This window comes from Copadichromis virginalis, linkage group LG16 (genome assembly GCF_057382275.1).
Source record: "Copadichromis virginalis isolate Kocher_CV1m ecotype Utaka linkage group LG16, C_Virginalis_male_GT1.1, whole genome shotgun sequence".
Lineage (NCBI taxonomy): Eukaryota > Metazoa > Chordata > Actinopteri > Cichliformes > Cichlidae > Copadichromis > Copadichromis virginalis.
In genome coordinates this window covers 709,613-734,528 of record NC_140633.1, presented here as the reverse complement: position 1 = coordinate 734,528, position 24,916 = coordinate 709,613, and the positions used below count along the sequence as shown (strand labels likewise).

Genomic DNA, 24,916 nt, shown 5'->3' with positions numbered 1-24,916 from the left:
TAAAATGAAGGTTTTAGTGTGAAACTGTTTTATCACAGCTGCAGGAAGCTGCAGATTTATGAATACAGAGAAGGATGTAGTTTCACATATTTCCAGACAAAGCCATAAATGCTTCTTAATCAATGCCAGTAATATACTGCTTCCTGCTTTTAAGCTTGGGCGAGCCGTAGATGCTGAAATATTGCACCATTCTTACAAATAAAGCAAACAAATGAAGAAATGTATTTCTATGATCTTACTCCATGGCCACGTTCATACATGTGAAAGTCTCCATCCTGTGTCCTTCACTTATCTTTATCCCAGGTGTGAATTGTTCACAGGACTTAAAAGAAGGACGTGTCTGTGGAAAAGGCTCCGGTCAACCTAAACTCCTCCCTCATCAGGACACAGAAGAGCCGCTGAGGCAGCGCCTTGGAGTACGCTGCTGGTCGCGGCACACAGGTGCGCAACAAGATCTCCCGGCCTGCTGGAGGAGGGAAGTCTGGTACTCTGCTGCTTCCCCCAGTTTGCTTCTTGTCAGATCCCAAGTCCTTATCGACGGGCGCCAGAAGGGCAGCCTAAAAGGGCAAAGGTCAAATGTTAGCAAACAGCAACTGATTCTGAAGAAATGTGCTGTGTGAGGTGGACACGTGGATATTCAGAAGTACTGTAACCGAGTCTCCCACAGAGACCTGATCCAGACTACAGCTCACAAACACAGCTCCTCTACTAACACCTCACTGCAGCTGCACGCTGCTGATCCTGTCTGTGATTAGAAATGATTTCAATAAATTAAAACAGAGGCTCGTTTTCTATGAGCGTAAACAGGGATCTCTTTTTCAGTCTCAGTGTAACAAACATGTTTACTAGAGCAGGGCGATATGGCCAAAAATATTTATCACGATATATATTTGAAAATTTGCGATAACGATATAACTGACGATATAATTGATGCGAGACAAAATACAACTCCACAACATTACTAGCGCAAAAAGACAACCTTCCATTTATTTTCACTTAAACAAGAAGCTGGTTTTTATGTACATTAAAGCTTTATAAAAATGTAACAGTGCAAATGCAAATTCCTTGCTGAAAGTTTAACCAAAAGGCATTTCCAGTAGAAATGGGCTGACATATCCTGAGCATAACCATGTATAATATCCACTGAAGTTAAAAAGAGCTGCTTTGCAACATTAAACTGCAGTGTGCAGTACGTAGTTTTCGGTGCACGGGATTATAACGCACATTAAGCGAAACAAAGCAGTCAGATAAATCAAACTTTATTAAACTCATTCTTCCTCCACTTCTGTACCATTGATTCATTAATGTTGAATTCTCTGGCAGCTGCTCTATTCCCATGTTGTTGCAGTATATTAATGACTAACCTCGTACTGTGGATGGATTATCTCAGTTGTTCTCCTGACTGAAGTTTGGTCCGTTTACAGCATCCTGCCATGTGATTGTATTTGTCTCTAACCATCAGGAACCTTCACGTTAACTTTTATAAGTGGAAAAGTGTTAGTGTTCGTCCTCCAGCTTCACTGTTTATGTTATGCTAACATAGCTGTGTCGCTAGCGATCACGTAGCACATCATTATATACCAGCTAGCCCAACTTCAGTAACCCTACAAACGTCACTGCTGTTTAGTTTCCTGTCTTCATTTATGTTGGAAGTGATAGCAGAGCTGTACGTTTGAATTTTTTCAGAAATCTCTCAGTCAGAACATGCTATATCATGCTTAGGTAACTAGCGAAACTAGCGAGCTAACTTCCGCTAGCTTCCTGCTAACTTCTAACTCCGTTAAATGTAATAACTTTTGTTTTCATGGATGCCTGGAAGTTAAACTTCATAGTTACACCTGGTAAAGCAGCAATGCTGATCGTTTTATTAAAGATGAAAGAATTTAGACAGTTTTTAACGCTCAGTGATGCTGCAGTGTTTGTTTGACCTGAACCATATGGAGTTTAGGACCCAGATTACTCCCAGATTTAAGAGCATCTTAGTCCGACAAATACGACAGTAACGACGGCCGCTTGCATGTTCTGCAAAAAAATGTGCTTTGTCGTGTATCTGACGGACAAACACCAAACCAGTTCCACATCACTGAAGTTGCACCATTTTTACAAACCAATTCTGGTTCATCTGTTTCACTCAACAATCGGCCATGTGCGTATGAAAACAAAGGCACTGCGCATGCGCGTTTTACTCATATTCTATCGCGATATTTCATTTTCCTATCATTGCCTAACATTATACCAGTATTACCGTGAACGGTATAATATGGCCCAGCCCTAATGTTTACTGAATAAGTCTTTCAGTAAACATGTTTTTGTTAATTCAGTAAAATCTGCAAAGATGACTTGTACTGTTGGCAGCAACAAACAGAGACAACAGAGTGTGGGACAGACAGGAAGTCAGGACACGTCTATGTGCTTCACAGTGGGACTAGAACATGAACCACAGGCAGCAAGTGAAACATGTGCAAACCTCCACGTCACCAAAAACACCCTGCAGGTCCCATCAGAGCAACGGCAGAGAAAACAGATGAAACATCTGTTAGAGAGAAAAACGCTTCACTGCTTTCTTACCTGTATGACACCAAAAGGGTTTTGTTTTTTTAATAATAAAGGCTTCATGTTTTACAGTTAAAGGTAAAGCTCATGCAAACATGCAGGCTTATTTGTCTGATCAATGCAAAAGTTCAAACATGTCTCTTTCAAGCCTCATTATCAGCTGAGATCATAGTAAAGAACAGACAGGATCCTGATCCATCTGTTCTTTATATAATTACTGTTTTTACTGTAATGTAGAATATCATGGACATAATACACAGACTGCAGCCTAAATACTGCTAAAAACAGCCCTTTTTATTTTTAAGGTTTTACGTATTAACCTTTTATTATAAAAGTCACCTGATCCTTAGCAGGTGTGTATACAGAAATACACCAGGTCATTATTTAAGCAAAGCGAAGCCAAACTGCTCCTGTGTGACAGATGAAGTCCACCTTTAAACAGCATTTAGATGCTGCTAATGACGATTAGTGGCAGCACTGGTCTGTGGGCTGGGGACACTGGTGCCACCAGTACAGCGCGCACTTTTCACAGCGCCATCATGTGGATCAAACTGTATTCTGGGTCAAACCTGATGTTTTATCATTACACTGAACAAAAATATAAACGCAACACTTTTGTTTTTGCTCCTGTTTTCCATGAGCTGAACTCAAAGATATGAAACATTTTCTACAAACACAAAAGACCCGACACTCGCAAGCAATGTTCCCTCTAAGCTGCGCGCGTGCACAATTGCGCACTGCTGGCACAATTGCGCACTGCTGGCACAATTGTGCACTGCTGGCACGGGCTCTGCACAGAAAATCTGCGTTGCGCACAAAAAAAAAAAAAAAAAATCACCTGAATTGAAATTAAAATGAAAACTAACAATTCTGTTCTGCAGTGTTAGTCAGTGACTGGCTGCTCCCGTATGGGATCAGAACGAGGCCACCTTATCCCGTAGTCCAGCCAATCACGCGATTCACATTCGTATATACGCAGCTGATCAACGTGGCTGACAGGCTATGACAGCGTCCTTATGTGCGACACCGGTGTTTTAGCAAAGCGGCTGATGTGGCGTGTACAACCATTGGAGACGTGAGCAGGACAGACGGAACAACTGACGGACAAAGTGTGGACTTTATACCAGTTTTTAAATTGTGTTGATCGGCCGCGTAAAACCAGAGTTATGATAAAAATATCTGCAATGTTTGTTTTTCTTCCTGAATACTGTCGTTGTTTATATTTACTGCGGGAAGAAACGGTAAAAACGCCGTTTTATAAGGAAAACGCTCGAAAGCCTGTGAGCCAAAACAACACCAAAACAAACCCCCACCAGCCTTTCCTATTGGTGGAAAAATGCACCATGTCGACCAATCAAAAAATGATATGGCAACATGACATTTAGTTGTTTAGGAAGGGGGAAGTTTTAGGAGTGACGGCGGTGTTTGAGATGCGATTGCCAAGTTTAGCACAAATCTTGTGTAGTTAGTGTGTAGTTAGTGTGTAGTTAGTGTGTAGTGTAGTCAATAGTTTTGTTGTGTGTGTCAGAACAATGAGGCAACTGCTGAGTGTTACAGGTGTTACAGCAGTGATACATCTCCTGTTGTCAGGCCTGCAGGTATCAGGCTGTTGTTCTCCTTCATCTCATAGTGGACAGAAGTTATTTTTGGAGCGGCACAAATAATTTGTGTGGCATCAGATTTGATGCAGAACAGCTGATTGTTCTGTAAATAGTTTGAAATGTTTATTTAAAAAACACCTTGGCTGCATTTTTAGGTAAACAGCTGCAAAAAACTCTGTTTGCAAAACTCAGTTACTTTTTTGAAGAAGAAGTAACTATATAATTAATTGCCCAACATTGGTCATTATTTACTGTATTTTGCAGACAGAGTTACAGACTCTCTCTCAGACCACAGACTCATAATACAAGTCAGAGCTTTATTTAAAGAAAGTTGTGTTTTCAAAATTGAAGTTCAAGTTATTCTTACTTCCATTAGTGTTAACATGCTGCACAGGTCATGAAGAAGATTGTTTTAATTTTCATTGTAAGTGGGCTAAAGCAGTTAATTAAAAGTAGTCTAACATAAATGTAAATGCTGTAATTTGATTATTTTAATAAACATGTAACTTGGATGCTGGCGTGACCACAGTGCACACGTCTGCTGTTACTCACAGTGGTCCAAGGGACGCTCAGGGAGTTTGTGTGTTCGCTCAGACACATGAAACATTACAGGGAACATTGCTCGCAAACACTGTTCACAAATCTGTCTAAATGTGTGTTAGTGAGAACTTCTCATTAGCTGAGATAATCCATCCCACCTCACAGGTGTGGCATGTCAAGGTGCTGATTAGACAGCATGAATATTGCACAGGTGTGTCTGAGACTGCCCACAATAAAAGGCCACTCTGAAATATGCCGTACATGTGTAGCACAATGACACACATGTCGCAAAACCAGTCAGGATCCGGTTCAGCTCATGGAAACAAAAGTGTTGTGTTTATATTTGTGTTCAGTGTAACAAATACTGAGACGTGTAATAATGTCGTGTGTTGTTCATCTCAGGACGCTGCAAAGAACCAGATCATTTTTATTATCCTGTTTGTCTGTTATGTGAACCTTTAGAGAGGATGTACCTTATAATGACTGAGTGTGTTTATCGCACTATGTTAAATGTAACTGTGAGCGACACGAGGCTTACTGCTCATGGTTACCTCATCAGTGGTGAAGTCAGCCAGCCTGATGCAAGAAACAGGAAGAAGAAAAGGATGAAAGAGCAACACACAGATGAAAAACAAAAACAGACTTTCTAACCGACAGAGCTGAAATCTGAACATGTCACCAGCTGCAGGAGGCAACGCTCTGAACCACGTCGTTCCTCCTCCAGATGGAGCTTTCACTGCCTATAGTCTCTTGACATACAATGGTTGGATTCTCCTATGATACTGTATCAGCTGAGCCTCAAATTCTTATGATCTCGAGCTTCTTCAGTCTCAGTGAATCCTTAGTTGGCTCAGATGCATCATCTGGTGTTTGAGTGTAACAAGGTGGTTGTAACACAAAAGGAGTGTAAACAGGTGAGTGTGGTTTGTAGTGTAAACTAAAGCAGCGTGTCTAACCAACCACATCTCCAGGGCTGAATCAGGTGACCACGAGCCATCGCTCCACAGCTGCTGAGGGAGCTACAACCCTCATTCAGCCTTTCACAGACATACGGCAATGAACTGTATGAACAATAAACTTTATTCATACACACAAATCCCTTTAAGGTTGTGTCAGCGAGGGCAAACGTGCCACATCAAATACATGGAGCTACAAGCTGTGGTGACCCACTGTCAGTAAGGGAGCTTTATTACACACACACAGCATCACAACAACAGTTACCTCAAGCTGCTTCTATGTTATAAGGCAAAGACCCTGCAGTTACACAGGAAACATTAGGTGACCGTCTGTGAGCGACAGTGGGAACCAAAGCCTCTAACAAACATCCATCGATAGATGAGGGGCAGACGGACTGAATGCAGAGAGGTCTACTAACACATGTTGAGTGAAGAAGAAACACCCAGTGCATTATGGGAAACTTAGACCTATAACTTAGACCTGTGCGCCTTAGCATATGCTACTTCCAGGGCATAGCGCTTAGTTTCCGGTGTGATATTCGCTCCTTGTTCACGGTCGGGTTTTTCAACCAAATGGACGAATCCAGTGGCGATTTACATTTCTCGAGATGTCGAATGTATCTGTAGATGATGTTGATCGACTTGTCGATATTTTTTCCCCCCGCGCCTCAGAGAGAGACAGGATTCAAATTTTATACTTCTCAGTATTTGTATACAGCGCTCCCTCGTTTATCGCGGGAGTTACGTTCTAAAAATAAAATGCGATTGGTGAAATCTGAAGTAGCCAACTTTATTTTTTACAATTATTATAGATGTTTTAAGGTAAAACCCCTCACTACACACTTTATACACTCAGACAGACATGAACATTTTCACACGTTTCTCTCCTGTTTAAGCTCTCAAAGTTCAAACCTTCGTAGACAAATAAGTCCAGTATTACAGAAACCAAAGATCAAACCGTGTTTTCAGGTCCAGCACATGAGAACAGAGCAGCTGAGAGATAATTCAACATCAATGAATCATTAATGAATCAATGAATCAGCGATTCTGTACTGTACAGGAGAGACGGCACGGAGGAGATCAACAATAGTCTGCAGCCAATCAGGACGCAGAACACAAAGCGCTGTGCGCAAAAAAAAAAAAAAGCATGCAAACTTGCACAAAAAAAATGTACGAAACAGCGAGGCCGCGTTATAGCGAGGGACCGCGGTAATTTTGAAGGTACGTCACAACATACCCTTCGTAAATACTCATGCATAGAGACCCTTACCACGGTTTGTTGACATGCTGTGTAGGTGTGTACTTGACTAGCAGGGAAACCTTTGACTATTGTTCACCTGTAGTTTGAATGCTGAACATCTGCCTGTTTAAATCATAAGAACTGTCACTATACATGTAAATTAATCAGAATGGTTTTTTTTGTATGTAATTTGTATAGTATTTTTTTCTCTCTTATTTCTTTTCTAAATGTACTTGTATATTGTTCACATGTTGAAATAAATTACCAATCAATCAATCAATACAGAGATGTGCTTCTGATTCTGTAATGCAGTTCTGCTTGTGTTGAGTGATGTAAACCACCAATCGATCTGCACGCTTCAAACCTCAAAACTGATCATTTGATTTTTTTTATGACACAGCAGTGGTGAGTGTTCCCACCTTCTGCTCTTTGTAACTTAACGCCATCTTTCTGTTTTCATATTTTGGACATGATTTTGGAGTCCATCTTTGCAGCAGCAATTGACCGCAAAGTAAAGCTACCGGAAATGTATAACCCTGCATCCGATCTTAAAACAGGAAGTTAGCATTTTCTCGTGCACAGGGTCTATTGCAGACTAATTAAGGTTGCTGATCCAACCCTAACTATGTGCTTTATCAAAGAGGAAAGTTTTGTCTGTCACCTGAATCCAAACTGGAAGCTGGTTCCACAGAAGAGGAGCCTGAAAACTGAAGGCTCTGCCTCCCATTGTACTTTTAAATACTCTAGGAACAACAAGTAGGCCTGCAGAGCGAGAGCGAAGTGCTCTAATAGGGTGATATGGTACTACAAGGTCATTAAGATAAGATGGGGCCTGATTATTTAAGACCTTGTATGTGAGGAGCAGGATTTTGGATTCATGTTCCAGTTGATGCATCAGAGTCAATCTGGGATCCAGTGTGGAGCACATGGACACTTTTAAGGCTTAAAGAACAAACCGATGATTCGATTAGATACTCGGCTCCATCTCTGGAGTCACGGCCACCAAAGCTTTGTTTCTGCTAACACTGTAAACATATACAAATGCACATTAATAGTTGTTACTGCAGAAAGAGAAAAAGAAGCGTCAAAGACAGGAAGGAGATCTGCTCCACTGTGGAGAGAGCTGCACAACTTTGTTCCTGCAGAATTGTCACACAGTCAAACTGATAATTCTTCATTTTTCATTGATAGTTAAACAGACTGGTTCTTATAGCTCTGAACTAGAGATGGCACGATACCACTTTTTTATGTCCGATACCGATACCGATATCATAAATTTGGATATCTGCCGATACCGATATGAATCCGATATAGTGTTTTTTAATCAACAAAACTGTTTTTTAAATATCTTGCTGCATTTTGTATAAGTTCATACTCAAGTTTAAAACAACAACTACACTAAAGCTATTCTGTTACACCTGTATGCAAAAAAAAATATTTCATAGTACAGCAATACTGATCAATCTAATAAACTTAAACCTACACCATCCTCCCTATTCTGGTATTTTAAGGAGTACTTAGCGTAAATATTAAGCAACCTAACTAATAGGGTTCCAACTCCCAGCAACAACAAAAATAAATAAATAAAAAATAGGGAACCACCCCTCACGCTCCACCTCATGATGCTTAATCGCCGTAATCAACCTTAATTTAATGCAGTGTGAAAAAAAATGCACAGAAATCAATTATTTTTCAAGAAATATTAAATAGATTCAACATCTTTCTTCAACAAAATTGCAGACTGCACAGATGGTACCTTCCCAAAGTAAAAAGTACTATAGCTTACTAGGGTATATATATTAGACTTAACAGTCACTATATACAGTAATGGACTTCTATTCATTTTGCATCAAATTAAAACTTTGGCTGTCAGATAATTATTTATTAAAAGCTCGACATTTTAAATGAGAATAAGAAAGAAAAGTATGTCTTTGTGCCCCCTTTTCCCTGTTCATGCCCTATCGGCCCCCCTGGCTAAACTTTGCTAGATGCGCCCCTGCACAGTTACCAGCCGTCAGCTACGTAGAAAAAGATCCTCGAGTAGAAAGTAAGATTAAATACATTCTAACAATAGCTGATCAAGCTTAAACGTGCTGCTGTTGTTCAGCCACTGGTTTCCTCTTTCTGGTGCAAAGTGGGCCAAAAGCAAACAAGAGACACGGACTCGCGACAGAAAAGCCGATCAGCTGATCGTTAAGCAGTTTCATGATTGAAGTAGCAGCAAGAAGAGGCAGTCGCTTGTTAAGCTTAACGCAGGAATGCTTTACAAACATTCAGAGATGGACTTACACACTTGCTTTACTTCTCTCGGGATAACTTTGTCGGAGATGAAATGCCGGGTTGCTAGCGAAGCTCCAAATGCTATCCAGACCACCGACAGGTCCCGCATGCCACAGCCGCTCTATCACGTGATGCATACTGCTCCGACGTGCTAACCTGAGGTGAGTTACGGCGTGTTGCAAGTTTTGTGAGGTGCTTTCGTGATATTTAATGGATCGGATTACATTTTTTATTTTTCTCCGATATCCGATCCAGTAATTTAGGTCAGTATCGGACCGATACCGATACGTAATATCGGATCGGTCCATCTCTACTCTGAACGTGCTTCACAGCACAGCAGCAGCAATTGTGTGTTTCAGGAAGAAACAACGTTACAATAGAGCAGACTCTCCTGACACTGACAGAAAACACCGCATCTTTACATCAGTGCTGACCACGTCCTTCCAGTTTCATCTACATGAAGTATATACACTCAACAAAAATATAAACGCAACACCTTTGTTACTGCTCCCATTCCCCATGGGATGGACGTAGAGACCTAAAATTCATTCCAGATACACAATATAACCATCCCTCCCAAACAGTGGTCACAAATCAGTCCAAATGTGTGGTAGTGGGCACATCTGCTATATTGAGATAATCCATCCCACCTCACAGGTGTGCCACATCAGGATGCTGATCTGACATCATGAGTAGTGCACAGGTGTGCCTCAGACTGCCCACAACAAAATAAAACAGCGCTGACTTCATGTCTTGTTCTAGGACCGGGACACCGACCTATTCTTGATGCTGATATTGAATAAGTGGTTGACTGGTGTGTGTGTGTACCTCTAAAGATGTCTCTATAGATGACAAATACATGACTGTATACATGAAACTGACAGCAAGACGTGGGAAGGACACGGAGGCAGAGTGAGAGTTACCCTCTGAGCACTGATGAAGAGTCCGTGGATTATACTGCCAGCCAGGCCCTGGCCTGCTCCTGTCACTACCACCTCTGGTTCCTCCAGCAGGGAGCTCACAAACCTAGAGACAACACACAATGTGGAAAATGTTACAATATTCCCACAAAACAAAACACTTAAATAAGAACATGTAAAACCTGAAGACACCAAAACTATAAAATAAGACCACCAACATGAGCGAGAAAGAAACGTGTGAACTGACTGTGATCCTTCAGACGCCGTCTTTGTGAAACAGATTCATCGTGACAACCTGTTACTGACTAACTATCTATAGTGACGGTGAAGACGGTTACATGTTACCAACAGCACAAACAAAGCTGTCAGTGAGCGCAGCTCAAACTCTGCGACTCACTTCTTCAGTTCATCAGCAGCCTCTCCGCTGTCGTCCTCAGGAACGGAGAACTTGGCCTTGAGCGAGCGAGCTTGAGTGATGACTGTCTCCATGCTCAGCAGCTGGTTAATGAAATCCTGCACACAGGACAAGAACAACTGTCTGCTCAATCCTGACAGCATGAGACCCCAAGACTGTCACATTTATACACATACGTGGTTTTTCCTACGTGGAACGTTATAGGCTGAGTCTCGGGGTGTAAAAGGCGTGTTTGGAGTCACAGTGGATACATGGCATACTTAAATGTACTTTGAGAAAGCCAAGAATGCTTTTACACAACAAGACTGTCCAGTCAAGCCGAACTAACATGGTGGGGTTTAGCTGTGCAGCTGTACAGTGTTATTCAAAGAAAAGGGGCTGTATGGATACTGAGTGCTAGTGAGAAGAACATTTTTATATGTGAAGAAGTGATGATTGTTCTCAGACTTTAGGACAGTATTAAAGCATATGTTTAATGCACCTAACGTGTGATCAAACTCAATAATAACAATCTCAGTCTCTGCTTTCGATCACTGATAAACACATCCGATATCAGCAGAGTATAAAAGCTTTGAGCCCAGGTGGGAACAGCCGAAGGAATTACCTAGGTTTAGAAAAAAGTTAGCCATCACTGAGGAAGCACTGGAGTTTGTTACTCCAGCTCCCACTACAATCCCACTGCACCACACCCCTGTTTTCATGGTTCAACCATCAATGGCCATAATAATTATCAGCCAAGTTCTCAGCCATGGTGCACACTGTCCAGTCTACGTACACCTCATGTACAGCACATACTCAACTACAACAAAAACACAGTTAACAATCAATCAATAATGTATTTAAAAACAAAACTTTTTTGGGTGAATCTAATGATACTTTCTTTTAAACTGAATCATTTGTGGAAAGTCCGGTCGAGTTTTCACTGACCTCTAACTTCTTGTAGTCCTGGTTGGGGGACTGCAGGAGCTTGCTCGCTTGAACTGTAGCTTGCTGAATGGTTTTTTGCACTGATGGAATATCTTCAGCAGACTCTGAAAGAGAAGAAATGACAGTGTTTCCAGAGTGACAGAAAGCTGTGATTAAAAGAAAGACCTGCCACGTTTGTAACCTCAATTACTGTTAACATGAGAAAAAGCCTAAAATTGAGTAAACCTGCAAACTATTATCTTACTAATACAGATCCTTTTGAAATAAACAAAACCTTCACAACATTTTATAATAATCTTTACAGAGATTAAAACATATCCACAAAGTCTTGATGGATTATTATTGGAGTTAATTAATCCAGCTATTTCAGAGGATCACAGAACACATCTGCAAATAGAAACTAAGCCTTTTGTCCAGGAATATACCCACATGTGCTTTGGCACAAGGAAAAACTCCCTTTAAACAGGAAGAAGCCTTCAGCAGAGCCAGGCTCAGGGAGGGGCGGGGCCATCTACAATAACCTCAGTTTGATCTGAATTAAGAAGCAGAAAGTTAGCGGCCATCCAGGTCTTTATGTCTTTAAGACATTCCTGCAGTTTAACTCATTGGTGTGTGTTATCTGGCTTCATGGACAGATAGAGCTGGGTGTCATCAGCATAGCAGTGTAAATGTATGCTATGTCTTCTAATGATGCTGCCTAAGGGAAGCATGTATAATGTAAACAGAATTGGTCCTAGCACTGAACCCTGTGGAACTCCATAATTAACCTCAGTGTGTGAAGAGGACTCTCCATTTACATGCACAAACTGGAGTCTATTAGATAGATATGATCCAAACCTTCACACATTCACGTGTTATCAGCACGGAGCGTCTCTGTCAACCTCTGGAAGTAAAGCTTTTAGTAAGTGTCATAAGATCAAAATACATTTTTTAAAGAAGTGAAACGAGGACATTATTGTTGCTATGTTTTGTATTTTGTAGTCCAGACTTAATCAGAATTAATTTGCATACAACCTGGATATGCACCAAAGCATTTCTGACCTGCTGAAACATTCTGGGATATTACAGAATAAATGAAAACTAGCTTTCTGGTTTAATTAGAGAAAAGGTCTGAGTATCACAGCAGGACGTTAGCTGATTGAGGTTTCTCCAAAGTACTAGAAAACTCTCCTCAGTGATGTCCTTACTAGTCCTTACCATTGGCTGTCTCTAGACTCAGAACTGGTCTTAGCAGTATACCGTCAACTTAGAGACGATCCAGAAACTACGACCTGTTATAATTATACGTGAACTCTCATTAGCTAAATTAATGGTTGCACTGCAGGTGTCAGGGAACAACAGCAACACGACTGAAAGATCTTTAGCTTCTTCTAAAAACCAATTCAAATTATGCCCTGCTCCAGATGTGACAGTCTGAAGACGAAATCTAGACTTTTCTGTATCCTGGAATAATTATCAATTTATTGTGTGTAGAATAAAATAAAGAGTGGGTTTTATCTGATTTCTGATCATTACTGGAGAAAACTTGACTGAAAGAAATTCATGTTGGGGAAACTTTCCAGGCTCCTTTCACAGTGAGGGTTGGGTAGCTAGTTAGAGTAAACAAACTAAATCACATTTACCTGCATTTTAACACCAGGGTCATGTTCTACCCATCATGCCTACGCAGCCCTGAAAACATCACGTGTCCATCTCTGATACTTATAAGAGCTCAAAACTGGCCCAAACCCTGATGGAGTCCAAGGGCCTGCAGTGCAGAACACATCTTGAGCCCAAATCTTGGGGGGCTCAGGATTTGGGCTTTTTCTGCAGCTCATGGGCTGCATTCACTGAACCGACCACAAACTCATCTGTGCACCAAAGTACACAGTGAGACGTCCTTTACCCTCACATCACTGGACACTTCCAGGTTCTGGGTTCCATTCACTCTATACCAGTGGTGCCCAAATCTTTTTGCATCACAGCTGTGATACAGAACGGCTGTGTGGGCGGAGCCTGTTTCGCTTCAGTGCCGAAAAAAAGGGGTTGTATTTTGATGTAATGACTGTGTCGATGCAATCAGTCATTACATCACTCAGCTCAGGACTGAGCTGTGTAGACGCCAGCGTGTATCATACAGTGCATCCACTTGCAGCCCTCCTCGTTTCCCAGCCGTCGCGCCCCCGTCTGCACATCCCCACACAGTCCTCACGTTTCACAGTCAGTGATTGTAAAGAGTTCCTCTGCAGTGGCTCTGCCAGGAGCCTGTCTGCAGAGAAGTCATTCCTTTGTCCACCTGCAGAGGAAAGCAGCTACCATGCACCTTATCATTAAGCACTCGATAGGCAACTTTACAGGAGCAGAGCACAGACGCAGTTTTAGCAGAGACACTGTTGAGCACGACGGTTTAGAAGTGTGTGTCTGAAAAAGCCCTCTGACTTGTCTTTGTGCTCTGGATGTTTGGCGTCTTAGCTTGTTAAGCTTTAAACTGTCACAAACTTGCACTTTAAGACAGACACGCTGCGGCCTCTCCTCATCACCCACCGCTGCGCAGGTATGCTTCATCTTATCTTCTTTGGCTTGGAAACATATTTGGTGATGCTTCATCCTCTGCTTTGTGTTTGTGTGCGAGCCCCGTCAAAAGGCTGTGCATTATGCTGGCAGCGTCCAAGATTTCTACTTTTTTATTCATGCAGCTTCTGGTTTTTTTTCTCCATTAACATCTCAGGTTGCATTTCATTTTCTTAGTACTTATTTTAATATCTTTAGTTTTTTGTATTTCGGTCTTACTGTAATTTACCTGCTGTGGGCTTAGAGTTATTTTCCCTGATTTTATTTCATATAAACGTGTTTTTCAACCAAACGGTGAGGACTTACCTTCTTCCTTCAGAATAGTTGCATGAAGTATACAGGGCAGGAGGTGACGGGCCAGGTCTGCAGGTTTCTGCATCGCCATGTAGTGCAGAACCTAAAGACAAACCCCCAAAAAGTTTAGTTTGCCTGGCTTCTGTTTTCCTTTTGCTCTTTCAGATCAACAGAATATTTTTGCACAGCCAACAGGCTGCCTCTGAAGAAGACTCCAGATAAACGGTGACCTTTCTCTATGATGGTTATTCACAGAGGGACCAGTCATACCCAGATCTTTAAATCTGTCATAAGACTATCAGTGAGCATTATTTTTAACTTTCTCTTTTTGGATAAACAATGTCTTTAAAAGACAGGCAACATTTTCAGTGACGGTGCAAACTGGAGCTCCGAGCTCTGCTTTCATATGTGCAGGAAGAACATGCAAACGCTTGGCAGGGACCTGCCCGGGTCCAAATCCAGGACCCTCTTTGGGTGAGGAAACAACTAACCCCAGTTACTGTTTGTCCCTTTCCCATAAAGCCGACCGGATCATTAATAGAAGCTGGTTTAAAGTTGTTCTTCATTTAACACCATCACACCACAGAAAGCTGCTGTGTGTCAGTTAAACATCGTGTGTGACAGCATCAGATCCTTTTTCATCAACATGTGAAAATGCTTCAACATGTCTGTGAGCACAGATCTGTGTTAAACTGACTTCTTCAACATACATGAGCCAAAACGGTCCCATGGCAGAAGCTGATCCTGAAAATCAGCAGAAACATTCATGAAAACACTTTGTGATCCACTTAGTAAACACGTTTGGCTTAAAACACGCATGTGGCAAAACGAACGACCTGCTTCAGACCTTCTCGGCCTCCTTGGTGTCATCAAAAAGTCTTTTTTGGCGTCGTGCAGGTGTGACCCTGGCAGTCTCCCAAGCCTCCACCCACATGTTGCCTGGGATCTTCATCCTGGGACTGAGTGTCCCCATCACCATTGTGTTGACCTTCTCATCAACCACTTCCTCTTCTACGTAATCCCGAGGTGAATACCAGCGCACAAAATCCTCCAGGACACAGCCGGGGTTGGCTGCCTGTGGACAGAGACACAAACTCGTACTTTAAATGAAGTAATGTGTAAATATATTCACTGACACCTCATACTGGCACTGACGACTCGAGCAGGGCCCACTCACGACACCACTGCATTCATGGACCCAAGCACACCAGGCTGTCACTGAACATAAAATGTCATTTAGGCATCAAAACGATTTCCTTCTGTTCAGGACTGGAAGTAAATACGTGTGATCTGGCAACAAAAATGTTTTACTTTTTTGTGTAAGAGTAAATCTGAAAATCTATGAATAACAAATCAATTGTATTTTAGTATTAAAACCAGTTCAGACTGAATAAAGAGCTCGTCCACACTGGATCAGAAACAGAGACATGGTGGGAATAACCAACACTGTAGATTCAGGGCAGCTGCAGCATGACTTACACTGTGTGCTGGTCATTATCACTGCATTACTGCCTCAGATCTGCAGGTCTCTGCAAAGACAAGGTTCAAATAACCTCTGAAGATGATTTATAAAACTGCAATGAGCTGTTTGAAAACTGACGACCACGTGATCGTCTGGTGATCAGAGGTTTCTGCACTCACGTAGCTTCTCCCAGCATGACTGCATCCATCATGCCACACGTGTCAGTGACAGAGTCACAGCTTTCCACAGCGTAGGCTGATCAACAGTCCTCTTATTCCACACTAGTTTACTTGTAAAAGCCTACATGACATTTATTATTAATTCATTAATATCCCATTCATTAACTGCACAGAGAAGACGGTTCCTGAAAATGAAACATGATGCACAGATATCAGACTCAGTCAGCTTCAGCTGAGGTTAATGACATTTCTGTGAACCACTTATATGAGATCTGCTTTCATGGTTTTGTCACACAAAGGCCGCCTCTGTACTGTTACAACCGCTTTCTTTTAGTTCTAATTATTAACTGCAGGTCTTTGAACATGGAGCGAGTGGGGTTGGGTTAACTCTGACTCTAAACTGCCCACAGGTGTGAATGAGAGCATAAATCAGAGGTGTCCAACTCCAGGCCTCGAGGGCCGGTGTCCTGCAGGTTTTAGATGCGTCCTTGATCCAACACAGCTGATTTAAATGGCTAAATGACCTCCTCAAAGTGTCTTGGGTTAGGGCTATCCTTTGTTGCTAGTTAGCCTGACCTGTATCCCCAATGTTAAGTTTGTACATGGTATGTATGGTCGATTAGGTCATCTCAGTTGCAGGCAACCAACAAATAAAGCTTATCCTTATCGTGGAAGTTCTCCAGAGGCTGAACTAACCATCTGATTCAGGTGTGTTGACACAGGGTGAGATCTGCAGGACGCCGGCCCTCGAGGCCTGGAGTTGCCCACCCCTGGGTTAAATGTTTGTCTGTCTCTCTGTGTTCGCCCTGCAACTGGCGACCTGTCCAGGGTGAACCCCGCCTCTCGCCCTATGGTATGGGATAGGCTCCACCCCGTGTGACCCCGACTATTATTTTCAACATGCTGTATTTGGAATAAATAACAGCATATGATGTGTTTGCACAGTGAGGCAGTGACTCTGACCTGTGAACATAGAGAGGCTCTGCAGAGTTGAGCAGAGTCATGTTGTTGTAGGGGTGCAGCCTGCCCTCAGCTCTGCCCTCAGCTTGTGTCGCCTCAGTCTCGCCCTGGTCACTCAGGCACTCGAAGAATTCCTCCTCGCTGTCACTCCACGAGTCCCAGGATTTTCCTTGAGACATCTCTCTTGTTGAACTGGAAGCACTGGTTGCACACTCTGGTCCTTGGCGGCTCTTCTGGCAGGCACCTGAGACCCTGTGTTCCTTTTCTTTCCCCTCGGGTACCTTGTGAGATTCATCTCTGGCCTTCTTCCTTTCGATACAACAATTCAGCATCTGTCCAGGAACAAAAACTCTTTTCACACATGGAAACATAACACTGCTACTTGTGTTCAACAGACAACACGACATAAACAGGTGTTTGGGAGTTTGAAGATGCTGTATCACACTGAGCATCAGCTCTCAGAATTCATTTTTCTCTTTATCACCTAAACATCGTTCCAATTATCAAAGTTAACACAACACTTTTGATAAACCACTGGAATTAAAGTTGCAAGTCTACAAATGTGCATGATGTTGTTTTTTGTCTTTTAAATCGTTCGATTAGTCCTTGCACTTTGTGCACTGTGTGGCTACCTGGAACTTCTGATGCAAAAGACAACAGCGAAGATCAGGAGCTCCACCTGCCAGCCTGCAGATTAGGAAGCACAGAGATGGATATGAGTGAACACCAGTGTGTTAACAGAGAAACAAATACTGCTTAAACAATTTCAAGCAAAGTTTTAGTTAGAGCACGGCACAAACACTGCAGGGGCTTTTGTGCCTGGTATTATGTACTTGGATTTTTACATTTTGGTCATTTGTCTGTTATTAGAGACGGACGGAGATCCAACATGACTGACAACAAGACCAAAGCCTGATTCTAAAGTGTCGGCTCAGCTGGACAAAGTACAGACATCCAGCATTTGACTTTATTTATATGGCACAGGATAAGAACCACAGAGTGCTTCACAATAATATGAAACAGCACAAATCTAGTTCAAAGCCAGGCTAAATAAATGAGTCTCAAGCTGCTGTTTATAAAAATAAATGCAATCAAAGCAACATAATGATGGAGGCAAAGCACTCCACAGCCTGGGGGCCCCCACTCTGACAGATCCATCTCCTCTGGTCTCAAAATGTGTTTCTGTCTTCTGTCTGTGTCCAAGTCAACAGTCTAACGAGGTCCCACAAATGTCTGCAAATAGGTTCTGCTCTTCCACGAAGTCCTTTGAGATCCCGACTGAAATCGGCTGGTGCCAATATCTGCTGAGTGTTGGCCACGAATAAAGCAGCAATAACAGAGTTCAACGAGAACAACAACTTTTCATTATCAGTTATTCTTCACTCTCTCCACAGCTGATGGACCAACAGCAGCACACAGAGGACAGTGGTACCAGATACTTTGTATGCCGTCACCATCTGACAGAGGAGCTCCAGGGCTGAAAATATATCCTCAACCTCAGGTTCAACTAACGAACTGACCCAGTCACAGACTTCCAGGGAGGCTTTGGAGTATCATTCCCAAGTTCAAGCTCAGCCCCTAGTCCCACTTCTTAGAAAGGGAAACCGCTACTGTAGTCTGCTTATCCCGAGGTGGGAAACCAGGACAGTCCAACAACATCCACAGACTCAGTGGGACTCGCACCTCCAGCCCAGGAGTCCTGCCACCAAAGAGTCATGTAACTCGTCACAGACCTCGCCAATTAATATCAAATCAAATATCAGCTGGTTCAGTCCCAACTGATGGTCTCATTATTCAGGTTTCACACAAGAAACGTCTCATGACGGGTAAAAACAACGAGCTCTCTCAAGACTTTTGCAAAACATGCTGGTGGCAGTGGTCACAGTAGAACTACTGAAGGTTCCAGCGCACTTTTGGTAAAGTGGAAAGAATATTATTTCACCATAAATGGGCCACGACCAGGTGCTTCCCACAAGATTTCACACAGACCAGTGAAAAGAATTATCAGAAGAGTCAAGGCCCAGTTATGAAGAGCCACAGAAAGGCCTGGAATCAGCAGGTACGACTGTTTCAAAGAAAACAATATGGGCGCAAGAGCCACAGAAAAAAAGAGAAGCGTGAAGTGTGTTTAAAGTTTGCTGAACAAGTCTGTGAAACGCTGGCAGAATATTATCATCTGCATTCATAAAGTATCCACAGGCGTCTTTGCCTGCTCTCCTGTACACTCATGAGTTCACACCTACCTGCCCCTCTAACACCATCGTTACATTTGCTGATGATGCGACAATCATCAGCGGAGAAGACGGCGAACAGGCAGGAGGTTAAAAACCTGACAGGCTGCTGCAATGAACACAACCGTCTGCTCAGCGCCATCAAAACTAAGGAGATGTGACCTCAGCAGAGGGAAACACGTTCCTCTCCACATCAAGCAGACTGTGTTCAGCGAGTGTCCTCGTTCCTGGGGACTCACGTAGCTGAGGACCTCTCATGGTCCAAAGTCAAAGACTCCACCTCAGGATGCTGAGGAGGAGGAGGAACCATCTGGAGAAGAAAGTCTTGGTGGCTTTTTTACCACAGCACCATAGTGTGTCCCCACCTACTGCTAACAGCTTGGTATGCTAACTGCTCGGTGGGTCATTAAGACAGCACAGAAGAATAGTGCCTGTCCCTTTCCTTCCCTGGAGGACATGGTCAGCACTCGCTGTCTCAGGAGAGCCAATCAAATCTCATCTCATCCTGGACAGCACCTGTTCAAGAAACAGGACAGCCAGGCTAAGAAAACAGCTTTTCCCCTGGACCATCGATCACTGAACACTAAGCTCAGTGAACGGACCGAGTGAGCCTCCCTCCTACCTGAGACACTCCTGTGTAACATTCAGTATAATGTTCACTAATGCTGCCAAATGTAAGCTTACATCTAATACAAAACACCAGCATAACACGGGACAATTACACCCTCCCTCCATGGCTGCTGCCATCCAACCAGTGCAATACTCCTCTGGTTAAATGGTAAATGGACTGGTTCTTATATAGCGCTTTTCTACTCTTCTGAGCACTCAAAGTGCTTTACACAACTTGTGCATTCACCCATTCACACAAGCACATTTTTCTAGGTGCTTTCTAAGTAACATTCTCTCTCTCACACACACACACACACGCACACTCCGATGAACGCATCGGAGAGCAATTTGGGGTTAGTATCTTGCCCAAGGATATTTGGCATGCAGCCTGGGGGAAGCCAGGAATTGAACCACCAACCTTCCGATCAGTAGACGACCCGCTCTACCGCCTGAGCTGCAGCCACCCTATTTTATTGCTATTTTATTCAGTTTGACGAATGAATGATGAGTGTAAGCAGGTAAGAATGTATGTAAGCTCTGCTCCAGTGTAATGCATAGGTACAACAATACGCTTTAACTTTATAGTTTGGTCACTTAATTCAATTCAATAAAACTTTATTGATCCTGAAGGCTGACCCCAATGGAAATTGGGTTAAGGCTGCCGACCTTTGCCAGCGCCATCTTACCCTTCTGACCATACATACATGACACAAACATCACATGGGGAAGACAGGTCAGAGAGGCATAACAATGGAAAATGCACCACATGAGGAAAGATAAGGAGAAAAAAATAACTCCCCCCAGACTGAGCTCCAACAGGGAGATCAGTTTGAGAACAGAAAAAAAACACCTCTGCACATGAAAAAACTCTTAATACACGAAAGAAACACATGACAAGCAACAGGGATGGGTAAAGGGTGAGAGACAGCCAGTGTAGACAGTACATCCGGGCCTGCGTGCGCTGGTCTCCTTGATCCACCGTCAGCATCGGAGGGGAATAAGCGTCGAAGGCGTTTGGAGGGGGGAGGAGTGTACATCTGCATGTGTATATATGTCTGTGTAAGCGTGTGCGTGTCCAGAGTTCAGCTGAGACAGTGTCCTCCTCCCTGCCAGGCTAAGTAAACAGTCTTCCAGCCAACCCAGGTGGCCTTGCATGGAGTGGGAAGAACAGTCTAAACACAGTCGTTATCAGGGAGTTGTTGTTCGGCTCCAGCCTTGAGCCCACGGCTGGGGCCGAAGGGGTATCCGCATAAGTGATGGAGGTTTTTACTTTAGTGCGAACAGCTCATATGAATTTCAAAGCTGTTCTAACACTCCGACACTGGTCTCTCAATCTCCCGTTGGAGAGCCGTGAGCTTCTCCATGATGTTATCAAACTTGCGCTCCGTGATGTTGTCATTCTTGTGCTCAGAGAGCCGATTCTGAGAACTCAAAGACACGACGTCGTAGTCTCACTCCAAGCGCTTTATTTGTTACGCCATTTTTCTCCACACCAACAACAACCCTTCGCGGGCAACAGTACTCTCGCAGTATAACAGAAAATAACAAGTTAACAACGACCGCAGTGAGCTTCTCCAAGATGTGATCCAATTTGCACTCAGAAGTCTTATTCTGAGTATTCACAGCAGCCGTAAGCTTCTCCAAGATCTTATCCATGCTGCACTCAATGAGCTCATTTTGAGAAACTCACGCCTCTTCCCATCGTTTGAATCCCAGCGGGCAGCCTTGTGGGGGTTTGAACAGCCGGTTCCGCTTTCTTAATTCTTCGATAAGTCAGGGCCAAGCCAGCTCCGATCAGCCAGAACCCTGTTACCATGGTTCCGAACAGGTAGATCTCTTCAGCACTCAGGCTCACCCGAGCCCAGACTTCTCGTTGAGAAAGGGGTGTCAATTGCATTCAGGGACCAGTTGATCAAATCCATAATTCCTCTTTTAGGTTTTAGAGAACAGACTGTGAGAGAATGTTCCAGGGAAAAGTAATACAAAAAACACGAGAGTAAACAAGGACACAAGAGGCTAAGCAGGGAAGCTAAGGGAGAGGAGAAAAGTGCGACTGCCTTTGTTAAGAGCAAAACTCTCTGAATGCTGTAAACACACCGTGTTTGGGTGGCTGCATCCCAAAAACACCACAGCAACACTGAAGTCTGGAGGTGGGAGCATTATGATTTTGATGTTCCCAAAAAAAATGTGTGATTGCTTAGAAAAGTTATGCATAAAAACTTTATAACAAGCTGCAAAAGGGACTGAGCCATTAAATCTAACTCCAGGAAGGATGAATGGAGACATTGTTGATTAAAATCTGCTGCCATCTACCAGGATGATGAAGATGAAACAAGGATGGATGTTTCAGCAAGACCATGATCACAAACACAGCCAATGGAAACTGTTGGTTTCAGAGGAATCAAGTAAAGCTGCTGGAACGGCCCAGCCAATCACCTGAGCTGAATCTGTGGGAAGGATCCACGGAGCATTCGGGATTTATAGACTGTTTGTGTGGTGAGTGGGTCAAAGTCATGAGCAATGATGGGACTGGTTTCTCCATACAGAAGCTGCCATGAACTGTCATCACCAACATTTGTATAAAGTAATAAATAAATGTCTGTGTGTTTAATGTCCCTGTGTTACCGACATCTGGTGATAATTTCACATCAAAGCACCTTTAGAAATATATTTGCTTAGAGAACTGCTGACGTGTTCAATACTTATTTTACCTGCTATAAAATGAAAATGTTAATATGTGTGACATCTTTAAAATCAAAGCAGCACGAGCCTGTGAGGTACCCACCCACAAATAACATGGTTATTTTCCCACCGGTAACGCAACTCAAGGACAAACTCCTGCCAGAGGTGTCCAACAGCCCGCAGCCCACCGTAGTAATAGTTGACCAGACACACACACAGAGCCAGACGGTAGGTCAGACTGTCACTGGGGGCTGACTTCAGCTGGTGGAAAAGGTTCTACAACGAGGGAAAAGACCAGCATGAAATCAAACAGCAGGACACCAAATTTAATACATTCTAATAAAAATCCTGACAAAGTACTGACAGCACTGAGCCTGTCTTCACTCTGAAACTTATATTGGACCTGACCTGAGTGTAACCTTGAGTGTGCGAGTGGTGAAGAGGCAAACATACATAATCAGAGGTTTTCTCTTGCTCCGATGTCCCACTGGAGTTGGACAGCTGAGTGTTATTCTTACAGTCAGACTTCTCCACAGCAGCATCTGGAAACAGAGACACAAACACAAATAAATAAGTCTGTCATTTAGAAACTCTGTTGTTTTATAGATGTTAGAAGAATTAAACAAGTGGAGCTCACGTAGTCATCACTTCATGATAAAACACAGGATGCTGATCGCTCAGTGGCAAAAGCAGGATGTGACCAGAAGTAGACAATAAAAATAAGAACGCTGCCTGATATCCTGTTTAAGATGACGCTCTTGTGCTTTACTGAGCTGCTGTCAGATGGGATCAATATCTGTGGCCAGCACTCTAAGACATAAATGCAATTACGGCTGTAGTTTTAAGATTCAAGGTTGTCTTAGCTCGAGCTCGAGCTGCTGAGTGTGACGGGCTCAACAGTAACCAGGAAGGAAAAACTGTTTGTGAAAAGAAGCAGAGGAGCCACATCAGTACGAGTCAAACTACCACACGGAGGAAGTAGGAGGCCCACACAGAGAACAATGAGGAAAAAAAGACACTTTATTTGTCCTTGATTATGTTCTTTCTATCGGTAGCTTGATTACATCCATCTTATCTGCTGCGTATCATTTGGTGCATGAATTTTAGCCTCTTGGCTTAGAAATAGTTTCCTCTGTGCTGTTCGGACAAAAAACAAAGCCATAAAAAGTCTTCACACATCACACAACAATGTGTATGTTTGTAATGGATCCAAGTGTATTAGCAACCAGAAAAATACAACATTAAGGTCAGTGCACTTAATGCACTGACCTTAATGTAGTATGTAGCGGTGTGTTTGAAATCTGTACTGACTAGTAAAACCTCTGTGGTCAGCCCCAAAGCATCATGGTCTCCGTTCCTGAGTGTCCCACTGATCAGTTTAACTTACCCAGTAAACACTGAGGATTTTCAGCCGTCCTGACTCGAACTGACCAGTGAGGAGCTTGAAGAGGGTCGAGGTCACTGTTGGGTGATAAACAGAGTAAACAGTAGAGGAGAGTTTCTGATACACTTTTAGTTAAAGGGTTTTTATAAGTAATGAGTCATGTTTGATTACATGTGACGTAGTCCTTCACCAGTAATCAAGATAATTACACATGTAAGCATTTCCTTATGTCACACTCAGTTTGTCCCTTCATGCACAAGCTTGTTAGACCTGTGCCAGCTCTGTTTGGGCCTTACAATCAAACCCATGTACGTTTACCCTTTTAATAAACTGCTCCACCCATTTCCTACTTTACGAGTGAAATATGAAGCAATGCAGTGTGTACACGGATGCAACACTCAGTGCTCAGCGCAGCGTTTTGTGTGCTATAGTGCAAGTGAACAGCTCACTCCCATCAAAGCTTTTCCATTGGATCGTTAACACAAACACCAAATGTCAGGAGGACATGCGCCTCAAACTGGAGTTGTCTTTCTAGCCCGGGTACTGTGTTATCCTTGTCTGTATACCGAGCTTCTTATTAATAATCAGCTCTGCACAGGAGCAGAAGCAGAGTCCAGCCTGTTGCTCTTACAGTATAATACTCATAAAGAAAGTACAGTAACCGTGGTTAGTCACTGAGCAGCCCGGTGCGTTTCTCTTGATTTCTTTAGTCAGGGTAAATTCATTCACCTGCACGGGTTAGCTAAACGAACTTTACAAAACAAGTTTCCCCGACAGCCGAGTGCTCACCTAAGGACCTAAGTTACGGATTAGCTTACACACACATTTAACTTACCGAAAATAATACGGTGGGGCCTCAGGTCCTCCTGTCTGGTAGTCCAATTTACTGAAGAACACCTCAGGCTGTCACTTTGAAATAGCCGGTAATGTAAACGCTGGACCTCTCAGCATCTGCCATTCCCGAACAGACACATGCAAGTTTGTCCGTGACTGCAGCCGCGCTGTACATTTATTTCAGTTTCAATATTTATTTCAGTTTCAATATTTTTTTCAGTTTCAATATTTTTTTCGGTTTCATTTCAAGGTGGCATCGTTCTGATCCCATACACACACAAATTGATTTACAAGTACAA

General features: G+C 42.9%; 1 protein-coding gene across 1 annotated transcript; it reads right to left on the bottom strand.

Moving 5' to 3' along the window:
• LOC146690026 (rab3 GTPase-activating protein catalytic subunit-like) lies at positions 1-24,689 on the bottom strand (the record flags this gene model as incomplete). The annotated part of the gene is made up of 13 exons (XM_085434729.1): positions 1-557; positions 10,094-10,196; positions 10,488-10,603; positions 11,433-11,536; positions 14,289-14,379; positions 15,124-15,351; positions 15,454-15,460; positions 16,881-17,209; positions 17,510-17,564; positions 22,503-22,675; positions 22,853-22,941; positions 23,787-23,860; positions 24,619-24,689. Coding segments are annotated over 13 exons (1,674 nt in total), but the record flags the coding sequence as incomplete, so codon positions are not given.
• Between the last annotated feature and the right edge of the window lie 227 nt (positions 24,690-24,916).